Here is a 27524-nt window from a genome sequence, read left to right as displayed (position 1 = left end):
GGCCAACTCCAGAAAGCAAATCCTCACTGAAACTTAGAACAGGAAAAACTTAGCAATTTCACAAAAACACTTGTAACTTCAACACCCATGGAGTGAAAGCTTGAAAAACTTGGCTTTTTAAAGCCAGGAGTTCTTTATTGGAGGATGGTAGATGGGTGCCTGACATTCTGGAAGCTCCTCCCATTGTGTGTAAATCTTGGCCACTGTACCTCCCCCAACCCCCTCCCCCACTTTGCTTCCAAGTTCTCTCTCTCTTTCTTTTAATAAAGATTTTTTTAAAAAGATTTTATTTATTCATGAGAGGCACACACAGAGAGGTAGAGACATAGGCAGAGGGAGAAGCAGGCTTCCTGTGAGGAGCCTGACGTTGGACTCGATCCCAAGACCCCAGGACCCCAGGATCACACCTGAGCCAAAGGCAGACGCTCAACCACTGAGCCACCCAGCGGCCCCATACTTCCAGTTTCTACTGGAGTCTCAAAATGGACCGTGACTTACACAATTAAGAACCCCTGCTGCTGGGATCCCTGGGTGGCGCAGGGGTTTAGCGCCTGCCTTTGACCCAGGCCACGATCCTGGAGACCCGGGATCGAATCCCACCTCGGGCTCCCGGTGCACGGAGCCTGCTTCTCCCTCTGCCTATGTCTCTGCGCCTCTCTCTCTCTCTCTCTCTGTGACTATCATAAATAAATAAAAATTAAAAAAAAAAAAAAAGAACCCCTGCTGCTAGGCTGGCTGGGAAGGTGATCACGGGTAAATTGGGCTCTAAAGAAAGGTTGGTAAAGTGCCCTCAGGCCGTGGGTAGGAGGCGACAGAGGCTGGGCATAGCTAGTTGCTTTCACGATTTTTCCTTCCAGAAGGATCAATGACGTGAAGAGGCCCTTGGAAAATTTGGGGCAGAGAGGGAGCAAACACATTCTGCAGGCCTCCTATGTACATCAAACAAGATGCTCTCCATAAATGTCCTCATTTAATCTGTGGAGTAATCCGAGTTTGGTGTTCACACCCTTAATATTATTACCCCAGATCCCTTAAGAGGACACTTAATGGAGTGCTGGCTTTTGTGGTCACAGACTTTTAAGTGTACGCACATACTATTCCCCCCCTTTACAGGCGAAGCTTCTATGCCATTTCCTTTGTTGAAAAGAACTTTCCTTGGAAAAAGTAGCCTATCATTTGTTTCCCCGGCCTGTCCCTTTCAATCAAGAGCCACCCTCAGAACTGGCAGCGTAAATACAGACGTGAGGGTGGGAGCCAGCAGGAGTCTTGCACGAGGCTGCAGCCGGGGCTGGAACTTCACTTTTCCCTCCGGGCCGGCGCCCCCGGTGGCCGGCGGCCCCCCGCGCGGTTCGGGCGGGAGGGCGCGGCGGGGGCACGCCCGCGGGGGCTCCGCGCGGGGCAGGGGGGCGCGGGGCAGGGGCTGGGAGGTCAGGGCCCGCCCCTCGCGGCCGCCGCCCGGCTCCCCCCGCCCGGCTCCCCCGGCCCCGCCCGCAGGCGGCCCGACCCGCCGCAGAGCGAGCTGCCGGCCAGCGCCCCCGGCCCCCGAGCCCCGCGCGCATGGAGGGCGCCCCGCCTGTCCGCAGCTCCGCGGCCGCCCGCTAGCCGGGCTGGGGGGCCGCTGCTGCCTTGCTCCTTCCCCGCGAGCCGGGCCCCGGAGCCGCGGTGGGAGGATGAGTCCCTGGAGCTGGTTCCTGCTGCCGACCCTCTGCCTCCTGCCCGCGAGCGCAGCCCCGCGGCGCGGCGCGCCCGCCTCCGCCGACTGCGAGCTCCAGCCCCAGGTAAGGCGCCCGGCGCGGGCAGGCGGCCGCCCGCACCTCGCGGGGCTCGTGCCCTTCCCAGGCCGGCGACGCACCTCGCCCTCGGATCGCGAGCCACCTCCCCCGGCCGCGCCGTTCTGCCCGCGCGTCCCGCCGCGCTCCGGGTCCCCCCTCCTGGCGGACCCCCTGTCCCCGGCCCTCGCCCAAGGGGTCTCCTGCGTCTCTCCAGCCTGCCTCGCGGGCATTAGGGGACGTCGGGCAGGGGAGCCTGCGAAGACCCGAGCGGGGCAGGGACTTCGGCACGTTGACTTCGGAAGTTTGTTCCGCCCTCTCTTCCGAGCGTTGAATTTCTCCTGCTCTTATCAGATGGTAAAAGCGCCCTGCAGCTGCTTGATTTGACCTTCCTAAGCTCAGTGCCTGAGTTAGAAAGGGTTTGGGGGGAGCTGAAGCCATTCCCCTTGTTTCACCGATCTGGGGAAACTGAGGCTCAGAGCGGGACCTTTGGGCCCCACGTCGCGGAGCGCATTCGCGGAGTAACCGCACCTGACAGCCGCCGGCTCAGGCACAGGCGCTTCCCTAGACCTTCGCATCAGCCTTTTGCAGGCGGGGGGAACCCGGGCGAGGAAGCCCCGCTGACCTGCCCAGGGCCACCCAGCCCTCCAGGAGCCGGAGCCGAGCGCAAGTCCGACAGCCCTAGCGTCTCCGAGGCTGGCCCTCTTTCGAGACGCAGGTTTCCTTTTCCTGGTCAGGTTTTTTTCTTTACAGTTGGCAATTTCTGTCGTTCTCATGTTCTTCTCTTTCGAGCTCCGTAGAGGTCGAATTTTGTGTTTGTACTTGTGGATGTGATGTATCTCATCTCTGGATCTCTGGATCTCTGGATCTCTGGAGCTGGGGAGGGTGATCCTAAGGTCTGGCCCGTCCTTTGGATGCCTGTGCGCCCTCAGACCCAGGGTCGGCCCACCTTCGGGGACACCTGCGCAGCACCGGCGGGGTTGGGGGGCGGAGGTTGGGGGGGGGGCGTCACTCAGGCTCGTGGTAATTTTATTCATCGTCCTAACGACAGCAAGGGAGTGACCCAGTTGAGCCTTCCTGGCCCCCTGGGCTGACCGGGGAGTCACACTGAGTTCGCTAAGGCGTCCCGGGCTGCAGACACGCGGAGGCTCTCCCGCTAGGAAGGCAGGAGGCGCGGTGGCCGGAGAGCGGGACTCCGCAGCCTGGATAGTTCCCAACCCTGTGCTAAGGCAGCTGCGCTCTTGTTACCCAAAACAAAAGTCCACCCTTTCTTAGGAAAGCAAACGTTTTTCACTTTTGCAAATCCACTCGTAATTATAGTGTGACAAGTGAGTCTTGATAAAGTCTCCTGTCTCTTGATGCTTGAACCTGTTTTCATGGCCTTTTTCACTCTCTCAATTCTCAAACTTTTTGATCTCAGGGCCCCTCCACATTCTAAAATAGTATTGAGGACTCCTAAGAGCCTTTATGTGTGTGAATTAATGGAAATATTAATAAAACACAAGAATTCATAAGCACAATGCCATTAAGCTACAGGCGTGTGATGTCATCACACGCCTGTAGCCTCTTGGAAATTCTGTTTGTACACTCATGAGAGAATGAAATCAAAAGAGGAAAATATCTTAGTATTATCACTGAAATAGTTCTGACCTTACAGACTGCTCGGGAGGGTCTTGTGGACAGCTACAGGTCCCTGGACCACATTTTGAAAAATCTATTTTATTCTATATGGGCAAACTGTCTTATCCCCTGGAGGTCAGGTCAGTCAATGGCAGGGCTGTATGCTTGACCTGCTCGGGAGAGGCCACTGTGGGTGGGTGCCCCAGGAGGTTGGAGTCTTTAGATTTTAGAGTAAAAGCTCTGGAATCCAGCCTCCAATCCAGTTGCAGCAGCTTACCATGTAGCATACCGTGGCCTGAGAGCTGGTTTGGTGTTCGACTTTTGTTAATCATTACAGAGAGGACTTCCAAGCTATCTGTCTGCAGACACTGCCAGTTTGCGCTGAGCACCACACAGGTTGTCTCTTCCTTATCTAAACTCAAACAGAACTCCTGAGTGTTCTTGATTATTCCTGCCTGTATTCTTTGACATGTGCTGTTTCTTCCCCCAAATATCCACATGCTTGCTCCCATACTTGTATCTGGCCTTTGCTCAGATTGTTTCAAAGAGACGTTTCCTGATTATCTATTAAAGATTACATCAAACCCCTGACCCACCTGCCCTCCTGGCTGCCTTTCCTGCTTTATTTTTTTTCCGGAGCACTTAACTGATAAAAATTTGTTTGCCACTGCTCCCCTACCTGCCATGTGATTTTCATAAGGGTAGGAATGTTCACTCGTCTGTTTGGTTTGCTACTGCATCCCCAGTGCTCAGAAGATTCTCAATAATATTTGTTGAAAAACAAGTGTCAGCTTAAACCAACTCACTTTGGTATCATTCTAGCTGGTCTGCTGAAGAGTACTACTGGAAAAGTGCCATTATCAGCAACGTTCAGAAGGGACATGTTAATGGTGTTAAGTGTTTATTCTGTTCAGTCATAATGTTTAAACACATGGCTTCAACTAGTAACATGTGGTGGCCGCAGTTTGTACCCTGAAATGGGGTAGTAGAATGGTTTTGTTCTCTTCCTTTTGTGGAGATGAAACAGCTCCACCCCTGAGGATAAGGGAGGCAGGGGTAGTTGCACCCAGAGGACCAGCACGGAGGCCTGGGAGCTTGCTGGTGGGCAAAGGCACGAGGAGAGCTCCTGAATCAGAAGCCCTGAAGACTTTTCCTTCAGCTTGTGCTCTATCCAGGGCATGCCCGGCAGGGCCTTGTCAGTGGCCAGCTCGGTGTGTTGGCTGGTGCAGCGTGGGACAGAGAGTAACTACTTGGTCAGCGCAGAACTCCATTTATCAAAGAAGCCCTATAAGCAATGAGGGGGGCACTTGGCCGGATGAGCACTGAGTGTTATGCTATACGTTGGCAAATTGAACTCCAATAAAAAAAATTAAAAAAAAAAGAAGCATAAAATGAGGAATATTTCTTTAAAAACACTTTAAAACCCCTGGCTTAAAAAAGTGGGACCCCCCCCCCAGTCATATTATTTTGAAAAGACAGAATGGGAAAAGTTGGCAGTGTGATGATTTAAAAATGTTGGTGTGGATTTTTTGGGGGGAGGTCCTGGGTCCGGACCTGAACAGAGTCTTTTCAGATTCAGAGTCAGGAAGTGCTCCTGAGCAACTGTGCACCTCTTAGAGTATTCATGGAAAAAAAGGATGGTGAATCATGAGGAAAGTGTGTTGCATTTTAAGGTCACATAATATGGTATTTCAAACGCAGGAGCCAGCCTGCCTGCAGCAGCGATGGGACCTTGGGTAACATCATAAACCTCTCAAGGTCTGTTTCTGCACATGGAAATGGCCAGCGCCTTAACTAATTGTGTATCCTCTCAATTGCCTTTCTTCCCGTTTTCTCCTGAATAGGTGCCTGGCAGGCTTTCAGCCCCACTATGCCACCAATAGGTCCCCTGTGTTGCTCCATCCAGAGGTCAGTCCTCAAATCCTTGTCTCATTTGGCCCATCAGCCACACTGAGCCCCCTCGCTTACGTTCTCCTCCTTGAAGTTCTGTCTTTGATTGGCTTCCTACTCTTTCGATTTTCCTAGCATCCTTGACAACGACTTCTCTCATTTTATTTTGCTGGCTGCTTTTCTGTACCTTGACTTTGCAAGGTTGGCTTATTTCTAGACCTTTTCTTTTCTTTTTTTTTTTCTTTTTTAAATATTTTATTTATTCATGAGAGACACACAGAAAGAGGCAGAGGGAGAAGCAAGCTCCTCGTGGGGAGCCTGATGCAGGACTCAATCCCAGAGCCCTGGGATCACAACCTGAGCCAAAGGCAGATGCTCAACCACTGAGCCACCCACGTGCCCCCTAGACCTTTTCTTTCCTAATTTACACATAGTCCCTTGGACATCTTATTCAGTTCCATGATTTGAAATAACATCTATTTTTTTAAAAATATTTTTATTTTTATTCATTTATTCATGAGAGACAGAGAGACACAGGCAGAGGGAGAAGCAGGCTCCATGCAGGGAGCCCGATGTGGGACTCGATTCCGGGTCTCCAGGATCAGGCCCTGGGCTGAAGGTGGCGCTAAACCGCTGAGCCACCCATGCTGCCCCTGAAATAACATCTAAATAGTGACATTACCCCGTTTTTATTTCTGACCCAGGCCTCTCTCAAAGTCCAGATTCTTGCATCCACCTACCAGTTCAACCTCCCCTCCTGATTGCTTGACATCTTGACTCAACAGGGCCCAGGCCAGTTTTCTGAACTTCCCCTCTGCTCTTGTCCCATCCCCTTCTCTCCTCTATCTTGATTGATGGCAACTTCATCCTTTTAATTAACTGATTCATCAGCAAGTCCTATTATTAGCTTTAGCTTTTGGAATATATCCAGAACCTGAACATATCTCAGTTCTGTCACTACCACTGTGTTCTCTTGCTTGGATTCTTTTGGAAACTTCTAACTGACTTTCTTGCATCTGCCCGGATCCCTCCGTAGTCTATTCTTCATGGCCACCAGAGTGATCCTGTTCACACATTAGGTCAGCTCATCTTGCTCCTCTCACAAAAGCCTGCCCTAGCTTTAGTGTGGCCTGGTCTTGCTCGCCTCTCTGACATTTCCTCCTGCTTTCCTCTTCACTCATCCTGCTGGAGTTATGATGGCATCCTTGCTAGAAACTTTCGCCTTGGGACCTTTGCACTGCTGTTCCCTCTTCCTGGAGGGAATGGTCTTCTCTCAGCTCTCCCCCTGGTTTGCCTTTTCACCTGCCTTCACAGCAAGGCCTAAATCTCCTACCAAACATGATCACCCTATTTAAGACTGAGTATCTCCTCCACCAGTACTCCTTGTTCCCTCTCCTGCTTTCACATTCTTCACAACAGATATCACTGAGGCAGGGACCTGTTTTTTACTCACTATTATGTTTCTAGTGCTCTAGAAAACCGCTGTGTCTCATGCCTACAATAGTGCCTGATACACAGTAAGTGTTGCATAAATAATTGTAGAATAAGTGCATGCCAAACAAATGTAGTAGGAGCATTTGTGTGCAATGCTTGGGTTTTCCTGGTGCACAGTGAACATTTAATAACAGCTGGCTGTTCTTAGCGCCATTATTGTTACGATGTAGCTGGATGCCAGAACATAAGTCTTGTTGTTGTTGTTGTTTTTAAAATATGAGCATTTCAGCAAAAAGATCATCTGACAACTCCATTTCTAGACTAATACTAATTGACAAGGCAGCAATAAATAATTAAATAAAAATGAATACCTATAGTTGAACAGGTTTGGTCGAAAGAGAAGTATAGGTATTTTGAGGTAGGATGAGACTTTAGGGAGATTAAGGGTATCCAGGAAAGACAGACCAAAACCAAACCGAAATGGAACCACCCCTCCCACTCTGCCTATGCCCCAACCCCAACCATGATGCAGCAGCACGGGCTGGATTTTCTGGGGAATATATTTGTTTACTATCATAGTCTCCGACCAGATGACAATGAGTTAGATTGTTTCCATGGATTGAATAATAGCATTTTAGGTCTTTGCTGTGTGTCCCAGTTGGAAACTGTGTAGAAGTCCCTTGGTAGAATGTGTGGAAATTGTGTGAGCAGATCCCTTCTGTAGGTCAGTGATGCCCAGTCATATCACCATTCAGGATCCTGCAATTAGCAACTCTTCCCTATAGAATGAACAAATAAGTCAAATGAAACCTCTGCCTATAAGGCCACCTGTACCAAACCAGTTTCATTTACAGGTGATTATTTTGTGACCCATTTTATTTTATTTTATTTTAAAATATTTATTTATTTATTTATTCAGAGAGAGCAAGAGAGAGGCAGAGACACAGGCAGAGAGAGAAGCAGGCACCATGCAGGGAGCCCGACGTGGGACTCGATCCCGGGTCTCCAGGATCGCACCCCGGGCTGCAGGCGGCACTAAACCTCTGCGCCAACGGGGCTGCCCTTGTGACCCATTTTAAATGAACCAAAGCTATAACTGTCAGTCTTGGCTTTCAACTGGCATCTAGTTAGCCACTGTTTTTCTATGGGCTTATCTAATTCTAAAAAACAGAGAAGCGTTTGACTGCTTAATTAGCCTTGGCTGCCATTGTTTTAGATGGAGTTTCAGTTTGGCTTTTTGATCTATTTACATAACCCCCGAGACAGTCATTACGCCATAAGAGGATGCCTGAAGGCTAGCTGGAGACCTTGAACTTGATTCATCTCTTAATATCAATCCAATCATAAGTTTTAAAAATATGTTCTCTCTTTCATTTGTCCATTCATTGAACAATTACCTGTCTAGTTTGTTTGCCCCCATAACTTATGACAGATTTTGTTATCTAACTTTTAAAGATGGGGAAACTGAGGTACAGAGAAATGAAGTGGCTTTTAAAAATCTCAGGGAGGTAGCTGAGACAGAGGCAGAATTTAGGCTCCTCTCACCAATTAGTGCAGTCTTGAAAAAGTGGATGTGTGAACAGAATTGTTAACTTAAATACTTTCCAAAAAACCCACAAGGGCCCAGCGGTATAGCGTCACCTTCAGCCCAGGGTGTGATCCTGGAGGTCCGGCATTGAGTCCCACATCAGGCTCCCTGCATGGAGCCTGCTTCTCCCTCTGCCTGTGTCTCTGCCTCTCTGTGTGTCTGTCATGAATAAATAAATAAAATCTTAAAAAACAAAACAAAATAAAACACAAGGCCATAGGCTGGGGGCTGGTGAGATATGTTCTGTTTGGCTTGTGTGGCATTTGAGAAAATGGAAGCAACATATTTCAATTGGAATTTTTAAAAAAGATTTTATTTATTTGTTTATGAGAGACACACAGAGAGGCAGAGACAGAGGCAGAGGGAGAGGCAGGCTCCTTGCGGGGAGCCCGATGTGGGACTTGATCCCTGGACCCCAGGATCAGCTGAGTCAAAGGCAGATGCTCAACCACTGAGCCACCCAGGTGCCTCAGGAGAGAGTCTTTTTTTCTTTTAAGATTTTATTTATTTATTCATGAGAAACAGTGAGAGAGGCAGAGATACAGGCAGAGGGAGAGGCAGGCCCCATGCAGGGAGCCCGATGTGGGACTCGACCCTGGGACCCCAGGACCACACCCTGGGCTGAAGGCGATGCTAAACTGCTGAGCCACCCAGGCTGCCCGGGAGAGAGAGAATCTTAAACAGGCTCTACACCCAGTGCAGATCCTACTGTGGGGCTCTATCTCATGACCCTGAGATCATGACCTGAGTTGAAATCAAGAGTCAGATGCTCAACCATCTGAACCACTCAGGTGCCCTTCTAATTTGAACATTTTATTTAAACTCAAGACTTCTAGTTGCTTTTGAAAAGCCCTTCTGGAGCACTAGGCCTGTTCCCGAGTGGTCAGCAGTGGCTTAGGCTGCTTTAGCCAATAGTGTTTATCCAGTAAATGAGCCCATTTACTGCCCACCTTCCCCCACTATTGTCTCATGCCCAGCCCTTGTGTTCTCTGCCCTCCTCTGAGTGCTCAGGATTGTTTTTGTGGAAGATGGCCAGGGGGCAAGAGGAGAAGAGAAGGTTGAAAGCTGTGGGAATGGGGCCCCTGCATCAACCAGCTTTTGTCTTAGTAAATTTTGAGATTCTGCGTAACATTTCATTTAAAAATAGGTTATTGCTACTTAAACACACAAATGCAAATACAGCTGATCCTCCTTATTTGTAGATTCCATATTTGTGAATTGGCCTACTTGCTAAAATTGATTTGTAACCCCAATGCTTGTGGCACTTTCATGGTCATGTGCAGCTGTTCCAGAACTGGGAAAAACTTGAGTCCCCCAATGCACACACTCAACTGAAGTCAAAGAAATTGATGCTGTGCTTTGTTTCAGCTCTCAAACAAGTAATAGGTGAACAAGTGTCCTTTTGCTGGTCTACTTAATGCTACATTTTTTTTTGCATTTTTGTGCTTTTTTTTGTGGGTGGTCTCACTGTTTAAAATAACCAAACATAGATACTGCCTAGTGTTCTTAAGCACCAGGAGGCTGCTTAGGAGGGTGTGCCTTAGGGAGAAAATGTATGTGTTAGATGAGCTTCGTTCAGGTATGAATAGTAGTGCTGTTGGCCATGAGGTCATTATTAATGAATCAACAACATACTGAATAGGGTACTTTGAAAAGCACATACAAAACAAAATGTTGTGACCGGAGGCTTATAAGAACCTAACCCTTGTATTTCTCCTAGGAGCAGTGGTTCATTATTTGGTAATTCAGTGTTTGTGGGGACTTTGTAGAATGTAGCTATGACAATGATGAGAGCTGATTGTAAGTTGAAACTCCACAATCCAGGAAAGCATGTCACTTAAAAAGCTGCTGAAATCAAAGCTTTTTGTAAAGAACTGCCTTTTCTGTAAATCTGGATTTTTCACCTTTCTGGGCTGCTTGATGAATGGTTCACCTCATGAGTCTATCTGACACTACGACTTGAAGTCCTTGAGGGCTGCCCTGTGCATGTCTTTGTACAGGGGTCTCCTAATAAACTGACACTTCATAAGTGCCTGCTGTTGAAACTGAGACACTCAGGGCATGACAGCTTGGCCTCAGGCGGATGCGCACTGCTGCTCAGCCTGTGAAACTGCTGGGAGAGAATGTACAGCCATTGAGAGCCACTGATTTTGGGAATGTTGGACTTGGAATCTGAAGAAGCAGGCACCACCAGTGTGCCTGCCTGGGAGGTAACAGTGGTCTCCTCACGTGTCCCTTCATCTGTTCCAGCTGTGTCCTAGGAATCCCTTGAGATTCTCTGCTTTACCTCCTGCCCTACCTCATTGCTAGAGCAAGCTCAAGGACTGTTAATGCTTTTTTGACTTTAATCCGCATTGCGGTGGAAGAGAGAAAAATGCTGCCTCGAGACTCCTGCTGCTGGCCGGTGACTCTACCTGGACTCCGAAGTCGAAATTGAACTTTGATCATTTTTCTCCTGCAGCGTGACTTGTCTCTCCAATTCGTTTTCCCCTGTCAGGTTTCTGACCTTCCATATCATGACTTAACGTCCTTTCTGTTTGCTTTCAGCAAAGTGAATTGAATTCCTTCTTGTGGACCATAAAGCGAGACCCGCCGTCTTACTTCTTTGGCACGATCCACGTTCCGTACACTCGGGTTTGGGACTTCATCCCCGACAACTCCAAGGAGGCTTTTCAGCAGAGCAGCATTGTGTACTTCGAGCTGGACCTCACGGACCCCTACACTATCTCAGCCCTCACCAGCTGTCAGATGTTGCCACAGGGTGAGAACCTCCAGGACGTGCTCCCCAGGGACATCTATTGCCGCCTCAAGCGCCACCTAGAGTATGTCAAGCTCATGATGCCCTCGTGGATGACCCCAGACCAGCGGGGCAAAGGTCTCTATGCCGACTACCTCTTCAATGCCATTGCGGGGAACTGGGAGCGGAAGAGGCCCATCTGGGTGATGCTCATGGTCAACTCCCTGACTGAAGTGGACATTAAGTCCCGTGGGGTGCCTGTCTTAGACCTGTACCTTGCCCAGGAGGCCGAGCGGCTGAGGAAACAGACTGGGGCCGTGGAAAAGGTGGAAGAGCAGTGCCATCCGCTGAATGGGCTCAACTTTTCACAGGTAAGACCCTCTTTGCACGAAGGACATGGGGTTTGAGTGAGTTCACTGAATTATAATACGGAGATGGAGCAGAAACACAGTTTATCCAAAAATTGTCTTTGCTCAAGAATGTTATCCTGAGGGTTAAAAAATAAGCCCGAGGGTCAGTTATATCATTTATATGTGGATTACTGAGAGAGAAAAGGTTTTTTCTCTTGTTATCCTGACAAGTATTGGCATAACCTGTGTCACTTGTTTTAGTTTAGGTCATTCATTAACAGGCTGCACTGAGAGGACATGGACAATGTGAATGTCAGACTGACTATCACAGCGTATGACCTATGGTATGGCTTGAAAATGATACACTCCCCACAGAAAATTCCTTGGTAAGGCAGAGTTACGTTCAGCCCCTCCCTCAGGATACTGGAGTTTATTTATTTTTTTTATTTATAATAAGATTTTATTTATTTATTCATGACAGACATAGAGAGAAAGAGGCAGAGACACAGGCAGAGGGAGAAGCAGGCTCCACACAGGGAGCCTGATGTGGGACTCGATCCCAGGTCTCCAGGATCACACCCCGGGCTGCAGGTGGCGCTAAACCGCTGGGCCACAGGGGCTGCCCCCTTTTTTTTTTTTTTTTTTTAATAATTATCTTTTCCTTTTTTTTAAAAGATTATTTATTTATTTATTCATTAGAATACACAGACAGGAGAGAGAGAGAGAGAGGCAGAGACACAGGCAGAGGGAGAAGCAGGCTCCATGCAGGATACTGGAGTTTAGTTCATGCTTAAGGAGTTCTTCATTTCTCATAGGACACGTGACACTTTATCAGTGCTATTGTTTAATTGGTTTGGTGAAATTTGTTGTTGTTAATGTTTTAAAGTATGTTAGATGCCTCTGAGGGAGGCAGATTTTAATTTTTATTATTTATTTAAAGATTTTATTTATTTATTCATAAGAGACACAAAGAGGCAGAGACACAGGCAGAGGGAGAAGCAGGCTCCATGCAGGAAGCTCGATGTGGGACTCGATCTCAGGATCCCAGGATCATGCCCTGAGCCGAAGGCAGATGCCCAACCGCTGAGCCACCCAGGTGTCCCACTTTAAAACAAATTAAAAAAAATTTTTTTTTAATTGAAGTATAGACATATAGTATTATATTAGTTTCAGGTGTACAACATAGTGATTTAGCAATTATATACATTGTGAAATGTTCACCATAATAAGCATGGTCACCATCTGTGACCATGCAAAGTTGTTACAATATTGTTGATTATTTTGATAATTGTTGATAATCAACATTATTGTTGATAAGTTTTCTTCTTGTGTAAATATTCTCAACGGTTGACCTTGGGAGGTTGGCCATCAGAATAAAATTCAACCCTCTAGGCCTTAGCAAATCTTGAAATGCTGAACTCAGGTGGGTTGTTACATAGACTTTAAGGACATTCAGTAGCCTGAACATAGTGTTCCTGAGTTAATAATAAAATTTATAGGAATTAAAAAAATTTATAGGAATTTAATTTACCTTGCTAAGATTCTATATTAATAAATACTCAGGTGCTAAAATATAGTATTTGGCATATTGAGATTATTAGACAAATGAAGGAACCAGTAATTTTCTGCATTAATCTCCTGGGGGAGTTTTTCTTGCATTATTATTATTTTTTAAATTATTTTTTAAAAAGATTTATTTATTTATTCATGAGACACACACACACACACACAGAGAGAGAGAGAGAGAGAGAGGCAGAGACACAGGCAGAGGGAGAAGCAGGCTCCATGCAGGAAGCCCAACGTGGAACTCGATCCCAGGACTCAAGGATAATGTACTAGGCTGAAGGCAGGCGCTAAACCACTGAGCCACCCAGGGATCCCCCTCTTGCATTATTTTGGAAACCCAAAGAGCTAATTGTTCTATAAAAGGGGAAGTGCTTTGATTTAAAGGCTCATTGATTTGACCTTATAAGTTTGAAATCTGTGAGCATTTTTGCCCGAGCTAAGCCTTCTTTCATACTTCCAATTGGGAGGGGAAATGCTTGGAAGTAAAATATTATCTTAAGCAACGTATCTTTGTAGGAAGGTGTGTAGTACCATCTCTTAAGATAATAAATACATTTAAGAGACATTTTAGAGCACTATATTTATACTAGAGTGTCATTTTGATTTCATGACACCTTCTTAATGTTCAAATACATATTTAATATTTATAAATTAAATTTTGTATAAGACCTTTAAGTTAACTAGTGAAGTTAGAGTTTTTTAAAATTTAGGAGGAAAAATTAAATGACATTCCTGAGACTCTTTTTTGGGGGAGCGGTGGTAACTTCCTATGTTTCATTTATAAACAGTCAAATATAACCTTAGTGACCTGGTCAGTGACATTTAACATATACCTATACCCATATAACCACTACTCAGATCAATTTATTGAATATTCCCATCACCCCAGAAAGTTAGCGTAAAGTTTTTCTTGCAGCATAACTAAACAGAAAAGTACACATGATGAATTTTCACAAACACAATTATGTGCCCAGCACTCAGGGCCAGTAACAGAATAGCACCAGCTCCCCAGAAGCCCCTTGACCCTGGCATTTACCCCTGACCTCCCAACTATCCTGAAAATCTTTAAGCATAAATTAGTTTGACTCTTTTAGAATTTCACATAAATGAAATTACCCAGTGTGCCCCCTTTAGGGGGCTTGGCTTCTTTCGCTTAGCATTACCCTTGTGATTCACCACATTGCTGTGTGTAGTTGTCCATCATTCATTCTCACTGCTGTGTGGAATTGAAGAATTCCATCAGAGGCTTTGGGGTGGTGGCCAACGGAGTCTCCTGTCTTAGTAAGTCCAGAGAACGGTAGGATCATCCGCATCCATTTTGATAGAAGATGAGCTTAACTCATTCCCTTGGGTCCTTTTCTTTTGCCTGTTTGAGGGGTCGTTGGTTCCTTCCTCTGTTCTCTGAAGAGAGACGTTAGTGGGTGCTGATTACACAGTGAGACTGGGAGACGGCCAGGCTCCGAAGGCTCCTGAGCCACTTCTCCAACCAGTTGCCAGGAGGAGGCAGAGGAGAACCTGAGTCTTCCTGGAGACAGGGGCAGGCTGCCTGGAAGGAGCCCTGCGAACCTATACTCCAGGGCTCCCCACATTCCTCTTGGATGGTAGGCTGGAGGCAGGTTGAGGCGCACCTGAGGCTGGAACGCTGTGCTGGCAGTGGGAGAAGCAATGGACTCAGAGCCAGATGCACTGGGTTAGGATTCTTGCACCATCACCAGTGTATGACTTTGAGCTGTTCTCTTAACATCTCTGAACTTTGTTTTCTCATTTTTAAATGGGGATATGATAATACTTGCCCCACCATCCTGTTGTCAGAAGCAAATAAAACAGTAAATTGGAAAACATTTCATAAATACTATATAAATACAAGGGGAAGAGAACTAACATATTGCCTTCTATGAGCCAGACCTCATTGGTAATTTTACATCAAATCTTTAGAATTTCACAAGATGGGCAGCATCATCCCTATTTTATAGATGCAAAAACTGGAGCTCAGGGAGCTTAAGAACCTTGCCCATGATTGCCTAACCAACAGATGGAGGAATTTGGGGTTGATTCCAGATGTATTAAAGGTCTTGGTGACTTTGAGTCTCCAACAGGTGTGATGGTCAGTGTCAGACCTTGGAGGTTTGAGTTGCAGTGGAAGATTCTGGACTTCTGTAGTCTAATTCATTAGCCACTGGCCACATATGACTGGGCTTTCAGCACTTGAAATGTGGCTAGTGTGACTTAGGAAGTGAATTTTGAATTTTATTTATTTTGGTTAATTCGAATTAAAGTTTAAAAACTGATAATTGATCCAATTATTGGAAAACTTTTAAGTGTGTTTGGAACAACTTGGGCATGTGGTTCTCCTTTCTCAACTACAAATATGAAGTCGAACTACAAATCAGGTGTTTCTGATGAAAATGTAGTATCCAAATTAAGATGTCAGGTGAGTGGAAAATACATAACAGATTTTGAAAACTAAATACGAAAAACTAATAACTTTTTATATTGATTATATGTTGAGATAATAATGCTTTGGATGTATTGGCTTAAATAAAATATATCATTAAATTTAATTAAATTTAATTTCACCTTTTTTTTTTTTTTTTTTTTTTTTTTGTGGCTACTAGAAAACTTAGATATGTGATTGACACTATGTTTCTGTTGAATAGCAGAGATCCAGATTGTGGATCTGAGTGTGTTTGAGGCAGGTCCACTTGGAGTCCATGCTGCCTGTGATGTGTCCTCTCATTGTACCCTTTGCCCATTCCCTAGTCAGGGCTTGACTCCTCTCAATGCCTATGGCTGCCCTTTCTGATGTAACTGGCCTGGGGTCAGCTTTTCTCCATTGACTTGTGATGCTCTTTTGTTTTAGCATATCGTTATAGAGACATTCTCTCTCTCTCTCACATATACGCACACATGCATGCAGCACACACACGTGTGCCCTTCTTCTGTTTCTACACTTCCCATTTCCATGGATCAGTTTGTCTCTTTCTGTGTCAATATCACATTCTTAGTGACTGGATTTAAATATTTCCTTAATGATTTTGATGATCATTTTGATTATGATTGTGTTAATTTCTAGATTAGTGTGAGAAGAACTGACATTTTTCCTCATATTAAGTCCAATAATCCAGGAACGTGCTATCCTTTCCATTTACTGATTGTATTTTAGTCTTCTTTCTTATTTTATAGAGTTCTTGATCTAGATTCTGTTCAAGTCATAGGTTTATTCATTGTTTTTAATAAAAAATCCTGCTGGTAAAAGACTGTCTTCCCAATATGTTTTCTATCTGGTTACTAATTTTTATATATTAATTTAACCGCCCAATTGAAATTGTGTATTTTAACAACAGTAGTTGAATCTTCTTGCTTTCTTAGTGACCAGATCTATCATTGACAAGTAAGGATGCTTACTTCCTGTCTGTGGATTTGATCTTGCCATTTGAGGGCAGATGTTTCCTGCTCCAGAATGGAGTCAGATTATTATAATGCCTGTTCTTTTTCAAAGTTCGTATCTCCCTGGTACTGTTAGCTGTGTTACCATTCCTTTTTTTTTTTTTTTTATTTTATTTTATTTATGATAGTCACATAGAGAGAGAGAGAGAGAGAGGCAGAGACACAGGCAGAGGGAGAAGCAGGCTCCATGCACCGGGAGCCTGACGTGGGATTCGATCCGGGGTCTCCAGGATCGCGCCCTGGGCCAAAGGCAGGCGCCAAACCGCTGCGCCACCCAGGGATCCCTGTGTTACCATTCCTAATGTGGAGAAGGCAAATGAATTTGGAGCCGGAGTCTGAGTGATGCAGGGCTCACCTGTGAGTCCCCTCCCATCCTTCCCAGCTGCACACGTGGGTCCCCATTAAAGATTTAGAGTTCCCTAGAGAATCTTCTAAAATCCTATTTCCATGGTCACACTCCACCAGATTTCTCTGCACAAGCTCCAGGGCGTTGTCTGTCTGCTTCCCCTGAGGGGCTGACCAGAACAAATCTGTCCGACCACAGAATTCTCCTGTCCACTTCCCAGTGATGGACTGGATGTCATGGTGAGGTGGGGCGGGAATTCGGAACTGCCTCAATCTTCTCAGCATTGGAGTGTCCTTTGGGATCCAGTTTCATCTAGATTTGGGGTCTGAGTCATGGGATCCAAAGGCTAACATGAATGAGGCCAGTAGGCCTGGGGTTTCCCTCTGCCTTCCATATGGAAAGCCTGCATCTTTGGGCTTTCCTTATCCCAAGATACTGAAGTTAGTTGGATGTGAAAGTCCTGTGCCAACCCCAGAATGCTCTTTAGGTGATACGGAAGGGTTCTCATGATCTGAATTACTGTTGCACAGAATCACTTCTGGTACTGTTTACTCTTGCCAATAGATGGCACTAACTAACATATTTCATGTTGGCCTTTCCACCTGTCATGCCTGCTGTCCCTTCCAGCAGCAGGTGTCACTGCCAGTTCTTGCCCTCTGATCCAGGACCCTAAAAACTCACTGTCTGCTGATAAGTCATTTTTTTCCCCCAGTGAAAACTTAAACAATGGTTTGGGCCCAGTGAACATACTTTCTGAGTCTTAGGAAAAAGTGCATTTCTTGAGTTACAGTTTTGGGGTGTTGGGAAGATGGGGATTTTCCTTCTTTGGAGCAAGTTTTCTTTAGATGGATCAGTTCCCTAATAGAAGAAACCAGTGTGGCTCTAGGATAGGGCTCTGGTCCAGACCGGGCAGAGTGGTAGAGGCAGCCCCCGGTGGGGCAGATTCCTAGAAAGATGCCATTGGTGTGTGCCTCCATCTCTGGCTATTAAGGGCCAGATATGGATGTAGGTAGTAGAGGCATGAGCTGGGGAGGTGCTGGCTAGTCTGAAAAAGCCTCCTGAGAACGTAGGGTCAGATTGCGTAGGAGAACGGGGACCTGCCAGGCCCAGGATAGCCCAATCCTAGGAAAACACGGGGTGCATCGTTTTTGTACTTTGCAGGCCTCTCCGCAGGTCTCTGTTCCCCTGAGGCCACAGCATAAGGCTGGTAGGTCAGTCAGCAGAGGCCCCACTGGGGTCAGTTTGCTGTTGGAATAACCTTGGTGAATGGCTTGGGGTCACAGTGAGACTGAGCAGGGCTGGCCCAGGCTCCCTAGACTCCCATTTTCTCCCATCCAAGTACTCCCCAAGCCCGACCTTGCTTAGGTTCCGAGATGAGCCAAGATTGAGTGACTGACTGTAGGGTGGTATGGCTTTAGACTCCGGTTTTCTAATCCAGTGCTGTTTCTGAGTGCTGCCAGCTGCCAGCTCCACAGGTCTGACTTACTGGGGGATTTCCTACTCCCCAGTCATGAATTCCAATAAAAGCAGATGGTCTCATTTTTGAAATTGATCACAATACTGACAGGTGATTTTTTCACATTTTCCAGAATGGAAATGGAATGTGCTTAAAGATGGAGATCTTGAGGTTTTATTTTTCCTGGGTAGGTTTGGCTTAAAATAAAGGTCTAGAAAAAAACATATGATGTCTCTGAAAGGGAATTGGTTTCTAAAATATGGGCAGATTTGTTTGTGAGCACAAACATTCTTAATAGTGACCTATTTGAGGCACATGCAGCCCTGTCTGCCGGGAACCCCTCCTCATGCTGTTCCTCAGTCTGGCTGATTAAGCTTACACATTATTTCCTCAGTGAAGCATTCCCAAGGCCAGAGTTGACACTCCGCTGTTCTTAGCGTCCCTGTGGAAGCCTCTGCTGGAGCCCTGATGACTGCCCGTCTCAGAGGTGCAGGCTTCTCGAAGGCTGGGCCATGCTCTCTCTGTCCTTGTGCCTTGGCTCCTGGCACGGTGTCTGCACGCAGACGGGGCTCACGAGTGGCTCTAGGATAATGGGCAGGACTGCTGCTGAATGTGTCAGTGAGGCCATCGGGAGACAGTGAGCTTGTGGATCCCTTGCCTGAAATGGGACACAACATGAACGTGTGGCAATTACTTTAAAAAGTTGAATGTGGCCTTTCTAACTGTGTTAAGACCAGCATGTTAAAATTCGCATTATGTGTAATCTTTTTACTTTTCTTTCACTGTTTGCTTGTTTTGCATTCCTTCCCAACATTGTTCTGTAGTATTTTCGTGTTCTTCTGCATAGCTGGGCAAACTGCTACAGTAAGTGTAAATGCCCTAGGAGCCTGTGACATCTAGGCCCTGAATCGACCTTGGGCCTGCTTACACACAGGAACATCAACATAGACATCATGAAGGGCACCGTCCTCAGACATGGGAAGCCCGAACTGAACCATTAGTTCACCCAGGAAGGTCTTCTGTGACATTTCTTCACCTTGGCCACCCCTTTACTTTCTTATTTTTAGATCAGAAGTGGAAAATTGAGTCAACTGTGTACCTTGTGGTGGGCTGTGATTTTCACGAACTTCCAGATGCAGACTTGAGCTCTGTGTTTTCACCTGAAAACAGGCCTGCTCAGGATTTGAGTCTCTCTCTTTTTTAAATGGCTGATCTTTATTTGGGACATATTTCTTCAGCACTCCACAGGGGCCAGACACTCTGTTTCTTATTTTAGGGACTCAAAGACAAAGTTGATGATGATCCAGCCATCCCCTGGCTCTGGGCTGCCTCTCTAAAGTCTGAAGTGAACTTAAAAATTTAGATATTTTTGTACACTTGCATGGATACCACATGTGCTGCTGGCGTTGCGACCTCAGCTGGATCTGATGCTGTTCTGTTCCCTTTGGGGTCATAAAAGAAGCACTTCAAGAGATGCTACAGTCTTGTTTCTGTTCCATGTCCCTGTGTCCTTCCTGGTGAACTAGGCTGGGAGCAGAGAGCTCCTTTAACACCCCAGTGGCCAGTTCTTCTGTGGTGGATCAATTCCAGGACACCCCTAGACTCTAGGAACAAGTCCCACATATCTCTTTAGGAGGGCCTGTGAGAGTGTGAGTGCTTTGTTGCTCCTCCAGAATCTACCTCAAGCCGGGGTGGGTGAGACAGAGTCTACCCTGCTTGGAGGAGATTCCAGAAGGGAAAGGGAAAGGGGAAGGACTCGGGTGGGACTGGACCAGCTGTTCCCTGGGGCCCTCCAAGGAGCCAAAGTCTCAGCAGGATGAGGTACTCTGTGGCCCAGTGTTGGAACGAGGCTGCCCTGGACTCTGGAGGGGGATGTTGGTGGCATTTTCTGATGTCACACCTTGAACATTATGGCACTTCTCTGCTTCTCCACTATCCCTCCTGACACATCTTGTGCTGCCCTTCCTCCCCACACCCTTCCATGAAGCCCTGCCTTTCCATTCAGGCTTTAAAAGGGAGAGAGTGGGGCTTTGGTGCCAACCTCAGCAAAGGCTGTGGAATCATGAAATGTGGATGACAACATGAAAAACCTGGGGTCGCATTACCCATCCCTGGGTTCCTTGACTGCATTCCAGGTGAGCCTCTGCTCTTGGCAGGTACATTGGGTAGACAAGGTTGTTTATCACTGAACAGAACATCCTTGTGGGGTGCTGCTGACTGACTTCTCAGGGAGAGGACAGCTCTGGGGATGCTCTGTGCTGTCTGGGGCTTCAGTGGGGCCCCCAGTTTGCCTGGCCCCAGTCAGCTATGTTTGCAGTTGCAGTGGTGATGGTCATAGACTGGATACTGTCTGAAGAGATGGCTGGTGTTATAGACCTGGCCCAGGCCCAGAAGTGATTCTGAGATGCTGTAGGGCCAAGAGTCCTACAGGATGGCCCTGCAAATCCAGCGCTGGGCAGAGGGACCGTGTTTGTAGACATTTGAGACAATCTGCGACTGAGTCTGAGCTCAGGGGCTTGACACCTGCCTGTGCCCCTTCCCTGCCCTCCCTTCACTCTCCTGCCACTCCCACCTCCCTTCCTGGATTCCAACTTCCAAGGTCTTTGTCAGCTCCTCCTTTTGTCTTGGACTCCTGTTCTTGTCACCATGTCCAAATTATGCAACTCTACCCTTGGTCCCTGTTATGGACTGAGCTGTGTTCCCCTGACCAAATTCACATTTTGAAACCCTAACCCCAAGTACTTTAGAATGTGACTGTATTTGGAGAAAGGGTCTTTAAAGAGGTAATTAAGTTAAAATGGGATCACCAGGGTGGGCTCTAAATCAGTATGATCAGTGTCCTTATAAGAAGAGGACAGGGCAGCCCTGGTGGCGTAGTGGTTTAGCACCGCCTGCAGCCCAGGGTGTGATCCTGGAGACCTGGGATCGAGTCCCACGTCGGGCTCCCTGCACGGAGCCTGCTTCTCCCTATGCCTGTGTCTCTGCCTCTCACTCTCTCTTTGTATCTCTCATGAATAAATAAATAAAATATTTTAAAAAAATAAGAGGACATTAGGACACAGATACCACAGAATGAGGACCATGTGAAGACATAGGGAGAAGACAGCCCTCTACAAGCCATGGAGAGAGACTGCAGGAGAAACAACCCCTGCCGACACCATGATCTCTGACTTCCAGCCTCTAGAACCAAGAGAAAATACATTTCTGTTGTTTAAGACACCCAGTCCATGGTGCTCTGTTATGGCAGCCCAGCGAATGAACACGTCTATGGTTCCCATTTCATCTCTTAGGAATAGACTGGAAAAGCAAGAAGAAAACTCTAGTCTTGTGCTACAAGGACCCATTTCCTGATCCTCCCCTCTGCTTATTCCGCACCCCCCCCCCCCCCCCCCCCCCGTCCTCTGTTTCTGTTTTCTACCTTTAGGGCAAGAATACCTATAATCTGAACTGTCACACCCCACCACAGCACAGGGAAGGTGGGGAGGGAGGGCAGGGAGAGGTGAAAAATGTGTGACGTGGAAAGAGGAGGGTCAGAACAGCAGCCCAAAAGGAGGAACTGGCAAGGATCGTGGAGTGAGGGAACGAGGGAGAGGTGGTCTCAAACAGACTCTGGGCTGAATGTGGAGCCCGAGGCGGGGCTCGACCTCACAACCCCTTAGGAGATCACCACCTAAGCTGAAACCAAGGGTAGGGTGCTCAACTGACTGCACCCCCCTGGGGCCTCCAGGCTACTTTACTATTGAGCTGGATTTTCAAGGGGAGGCTAGGATTTAGACAGGCAGGGGAAAATGAGGGAGACACTTCAAATGGGCCAACAGTGTAGGCAAACCTGGGGACCAGCATGCTGTGCTGGCCAAATGGTGGTGTTTCGGCTCCATGAGCACTCGTGTCAGGTGGGGTGGAGGGTGATGCTGGAAAGGGTTTGAGTGTGAGACTGGGAAAACTCCATGCATGCCGAGTGGTTTTCAGGGGCAAGTGGGAGCTCCAAGAGCAATGTTGCAGGTCAGTGCACCTGGCAGCCAGGTGTGGGCTAGATGGGCTGCTGCCCCGGTCACTGCTGCAGGGTGTTGGAGTTGGCCCCTCAGTAGGAGCTCCAGCTGTTAGCTCAGGACCCAGGGTCAGCGAGAGGAAGACATGGCGGGACTGGGGCCTGAGCTCTCTGTGGACTGGAGTTTGTTCGTACGACAGAAACCTGACATAGAGCTGATAACGGATATTGGAGAAAATACAAAATAAGGGAACATCCAGGAGCAGGTTGGACTCTAGAAGTCCAAGCGTGTGTAGCCATCTAGACGAACTGCTTGCCATTCCTGCCTAATTAGCCCCAGGAACAGTTCTGAGTGTGGTGAAGTGGGTGCAGTTCATTAGCTTTATTGTGCTTTTAATTGGGTTCTTCATAGTCTGTTGTTCTTGAAGCTTGCTTGTCTTGTCAGCACTTTAAAAAACTACCTTTCAGGGCAACAGAGGTTAAGAGAAGGGAGATTTCTGGGGAGGGGCTGAGATAGTCAGCAAGTGCTTAGCAGAGGTGGTAACTTTCACTAGGCCTTGGAGGTAAGAGGTTGGTTATTTGTTCTTACTGTCACCTCAGCATTGTGTGGGGTTTGGGGAAGGAGGTGTATCAGTTTTCTCTAGTTGCCATCCTAGAATACCACAGACAGGGGAGTGTAAACAGCAGAAATTTATTTTCATGCAGTTCTAGAAGGTCAAAGTACAAAATCAGGGTGCTGGCAGGGTGTGTTTCCCGTGCAGGCTGTCCCAGCTTGCAGATGGTCCCCTCCTCTTGCTGTGTCCTCACATGGCTTTTTCTGTGTGTGTGTATGGGGGAGGGGAGGTGTGTGTGGGGGGTTTCTCTGGTGTCTCTTTCTCTTCTTAGAGGGACTGTAGTCCTATAAGATCAGGGCCCTATCCTTATGACCTCATGTAACCCTAATTACCTCCTTAGGGGTCTTGTCTCCAAATACAGTCACATTGGGAGTTAGGGCTCCATCACGTGAATTTGGGGGTGGGTGGGCGACACAGTTCAGTTTGTAACAGGAGGCCCGTGTGCATCAGGGCAGGATGTGGACTGGGTGGAAGGGAGAGAGAGTGGTCAGGAGGCCTGACGAAGGAGAGCAGAGGGGAGGGGATGGCAGGCCGAGTCCGAAGAAGGCCTGGTCAGCCTGGGGCATTCTGCTGGGTCTCTCCGGGTGCTTTCCCGGGATTCAGGGGCCAGCAGCATTTACAGAAGGATGCTTCTTCAGGTTGGAATGTCACTGAAGAGAAGTTTCTTTCATCCTCACGCTTGAGTCCTTTTGCCGCGAAGAGCTCAGGTCCAGGTTCTCAGGAGTGCTCTTTGTCCCCCTGGAAAGCAGACCTCAGTGTGCAAACAAGTGTGTGGAAGCTGTATCTCCCGTGTCAGGCAGCATGTATATTTCTCACCGTCTGGCTTTGAGGGCTGATCTAGACTATTCCCTGGGAATAGTCTCCTTTCAGGTACAGGAGGAGGAGGGGTTTTACAGAGTGGCTGGAAGGCAGAACAGAAACTCGCTTGAGGAGGGCGTCCCCGCTGCTGCTGCTGCTGCTGCTCGATGCTCAGGTGAGGTGGGGAGAGGCGAGGACCAGAAACCCTCAAGGGGGCTCGAAACAATATGGGGCGGAATGTTCTGAGGACAAGGAAGACCTTCCCCTACTGCTCTCCAGCTCTACTTCAAGGGGCCGAATGGCTCTCAAAAGTGAACCAAGAAAAAAGACACAACAACCCACCGCCCCAGAAGGTGAGGCCTGCGCCTGAACAGATGCGAGCGCCTTTGTTCCCGGAGCCGGGAGGCTGGTGGGGTGGTGCGGGGCTAATGGGAGCCGCATAATGGGCGGTGCCTTTCATATGCAGAGCAGCCCTTTGATCTGAGGGGGATGAAAGTGCTGAAAAGTGGAGAGGCTCGGCGGGGGGCCTTTGTCTTTGACAAAAAAGGCATCTGCCGGACCGAACCCCCTCGCCTGCTCCTTCAGCCCATGGGCTCCCGCAACAATGCCCCGACTGGGACCTGGGTCTCCCCACAGCTGAAGGAGTCTCAGGAAAGAGAAAGAGGCATGCTGCAAATGTGGGACAGGGAGCTTAATCGATTCTTTCCACAGCCCAGAAAGAAAGGGGGAGAGAAGAGCTGTAGGGAGGCAAGGGGAGAGCGGAAGGGGAGACATGGGGGGTGGGGGAAGCGGGGCGGGGGTAGGGGGTAGCAGGAAGGAAGGATGGCATTTGAGCCCTGGAGTAAATTGCCTGGTGATCAGCTTGTTATTTTTCTGAAGACAGTGCAGATGGAGTGAGTATGTGTCATTGGAAGGAGAGAGAAGAGTATCCAGCTAATAGGATGTATTTTGGGGTGGCCTGATACTTTTTCTTTTTTTTTAAAGACAGTATAAGGCAAGCGCCAATATGAAAGCAGACACCCATCCGGCTCACTCTGTTTCCAGAGGGAAAAGAAGGTCCCTTTTAGTCTCTGTGCTGTCAGAAACTCTATGCTAATTGGATTTTTATCAGAATTGTAATATGTTTCTGTAGTTCTTCCCTTTCTGCTGTCTCTTACCCTTCTTGAAATCTTAACCAATGCTCCAAACGAAGCAGTTGGCATTTGGCCTAGAGAGTTTCTGCTTATGGATGATTCGGTGGGGTAGATGTACTCCTTGGATATAAGCCTGATGATGCTATATCATTGACTAGGATGTCCACCTAGGTCATGGGCATGCTTGGGAGGGAGTGGACAGCCATGTCCTATATAGGACTGTCTCTTCAGGGGCTGTGGTTTGAGTAGGGGTTTGGGAGAGGAGGGAGCATGTGATTTTGGATTTCTTTAGAGGAAGCATGGTTTTGTGGATTTTTTTCCCCTATAGGTGGAAAATGACCTGACATAGTGATCTCTGAGTTGGGGCGGGGGTTGGAGGCAGTAGTTAAAAGACACAGAGCCTGACTTTGAGGCTGTCTCTGAATCTTTTTACCTGAGTGGTGCTGTTATAACCAGGATAGGGCATTCAGGAAAGTAGGTATGCTGGCTGTCCTTGCTTAGAGGTACATGGGTCCTAAGCAGTTGGGCCTCGCCTTGGAAGAAGTAGGCTTTGGACACCTTGGAGAGGTCAAGACTGGTCTTGCTGCCCATCCTGCTATTCTTCTACCCAGTTTCTCACTGGAAAGAGCATGAACTTGGAAGGCCCTGGATCTGGGTTTGAATCCTGGCTCCCTCCCCATTTCTTATCTTTTTTCTTTTTAAAAAAGATTGTATTTATTTGACAGAGAGAGAGAGAGAGAGAGAGCACAAACAGGGGGAGTGGCAGGCAGAGGGAGAGGGAGAAGCAGGCTCCCCACTGAGCAGAGAGCCTAATTGGGCTCAATCCCAGGACCCCTGGGACCATGACCAGAGTGGAAGGCAGAGGCTTAACAGACTGAACCACCCAGGCACTCCCCACCCCCATTTCCTATCTTTTTTTTTTTTTTTTCCATTTCCTATCTTTTTGACCTGGGGCAAGATACTGAACCTTTCTGAGTCCAGTTCCTCATCTGTAAAATGGGGTTGATGAAACAAGCATCATAGGATTGTAGTCAGGAGCAAACGAGAGTATCAGTGCATGACAGACACTTGATAGAAGCTTATGGTTACCTTTGCTCCTACTGCCCTAAGTGGTTGGGCTTATTTGGTCCTACTCAGTATGCTCTTATACTCCATCCCTGTTGACACACTTTTACACCCTTGGTTCCTCTTGCCTTGTTTGATTTCTTTATTCCTAGGTATTCTTTTCAAACTAGCAAGAGAAACCAGGACATTGTTGAAATTTAATATTATTTCTGAATCCAGTAGTTTGCCATCTTACTTACCTTTACTCCATGTGTCCCTCTTGGAGTGACTGAGTCAGGAGCCAATCTTGTTAGCGATTGGTTCCGGATCCTGGTTTTAAGCCAATCAGCATGCAGAATTCCCCTGGCTACTCATTGCTGTAGGTAGGAGTATGTGTTGGCTCAAATAGATGGAAGAGAGGAGAGGTTAGAACAGAGGTTTTCATTTGCCCTGGGTAGCCTTGAGTTTTCTAGTTATGAGGGTGGTCCAAGTATAAAGCGAGGGAGCCCTGACCTTACTACCCTCCTCTGCTTTTGCCTTTCTGCTCTGTGAGTTGGTTTAAACCAACTTAGGCTCTGTTTAGCCTGATTCCTACTGTTCCTATAACTGCTCCATATAAACTTCACATTCCTTATCTGAAGTCCCCATTTTTCTTTACAGTTTTATCAAATATGTATTTTATTATTATTTTTTAAATTAATTTATTTATTCATGATATATATATATATATATATATGAGAGAGAGAGAGAGAGAGAGGCAGAGACACAGGAGGAGGGAGAAGCAGGCTCCATGCCGGGAGCCTGACATGAGACTCGATCCCGGGACTCCAGGATTGCTCCCTGGGCCAAAGGCAGGCACTAAACCACTGAGCCACCCAGGGATCCCCTCAAATATGTATTTTAAACAAGATAGTGTATGTCCTTGTGTTCAAATTGTTCTATAAATGGAACTATATTATGTACATTCTTCTGTGCCTTGCTGGTTGACCAAAATTGTGCCATATTCATCCATGCTAATATGTGTGGCCACTGTTCACTTTTTTTTTTAAGATGTCATTTATTTATTAATGAGAGACACATACAGAGAGAGGCAGAGACACAGGCAGAGACACAGGCAGAGGGAGAAGCAGGCTCCATGCAGGGAGCCCGACATGGGACTCGATCCCGGGTCTCCAGGATCACGCCCTGGGCTGAAGGCGGCGCTCAACCGCTGAGCCACCCGGGCTGCCCACCACTGTTCACTTTCACTGTTGTGTGGCATCTACCACAATTTTTCAGTTCTCTTCTTGATGGACATTTGAGCTGTGCCCAGGGTTTTGTTGTTTCAAATTAGTTTGCTATAAACATTCTCATAGTAGTCTCCTAGGACACACATGCGAGAGTTTCATTCCTATTTGCTCTGGTCTTCCTTTCTATTTAATTAAACTGTAGTAAGGAAAGCTGGGATGACTCTCTAGAGACACTTCTATGAGCCTTGATCTTTCTGCTCTGACTCCTCTTTAACCTGCTTTAAAGATTACTGTCTCCTTTCTCCTTGGTCTCAGAAATTAGGTACCTGGGATCTCCAACCACTTGCCACCGTCTGCTGGTTCCTTGATGACCCCCTCGCTGCTCCCTGGCACAGTCTTAGACACACTATTCCCTTCTACCAAGAGATGAGACCACCGTTTTTGTAGTAGGACTGGCTTCTTCAAATTCTTTGAGAGCCACCCCAGTGGGGTCTCTCAAGTCCCGGGTCACCCAG

The 27524-nt window shown here is 47.4% G+C and overlaps 1 protein-coding gene across 3 annotated transcripts in view; it reads left to right on the top strand.

Moving 5' to 3' along the window:
* Window positions 1-1621: 1621 nt before the first annotated feature.
* TRABD2A (TraB domain containing 2A) overlaps window positions 1622-27524 on the top strand; it is a 165547-nt gene continuing 139644 nt past the window's right edge. For 2 of the 3 annotated variants that reach the window (XR_013349163.1, XM_077843083.1), the window contains exons 1-2: window positions 1623-1778; window positions 10849-11409. Coding sequence is in view for 2 of the 3 variants with exons in the window: in XM_077843083.1 (XP_077699209.1) it covers window positions 1671-1778; window positions 10849-11409 (669 nt within the window). In the remaining variant the exon portion in view is untranslated. Of the gene's footprint in view, window positions 1779-10848; window positions 11410-27524 lie in introns of all 3 variants that reach the window. The other variant, XM_077843084.1, reaches the window with a different exon arrangement.

Source organism: Canis aureus, chromosome 12 (genome assembly GCF_053574225.1).
Source record: "Canis aureus isolate CA01 chromosome 12, VMU_Caureus_v.1.0, whole genome shotgun sequence".
NCBI lineage: Eukaryota > Metazoa > Chordata > Mammalia > Carnivora > Canidae > Canis > Canis aureus.
The sequence above is the reverse complement of the archived record's forward strand: the minus strand, read 5'-3'. Positions and strand labels throughout refer to the sequence as shown.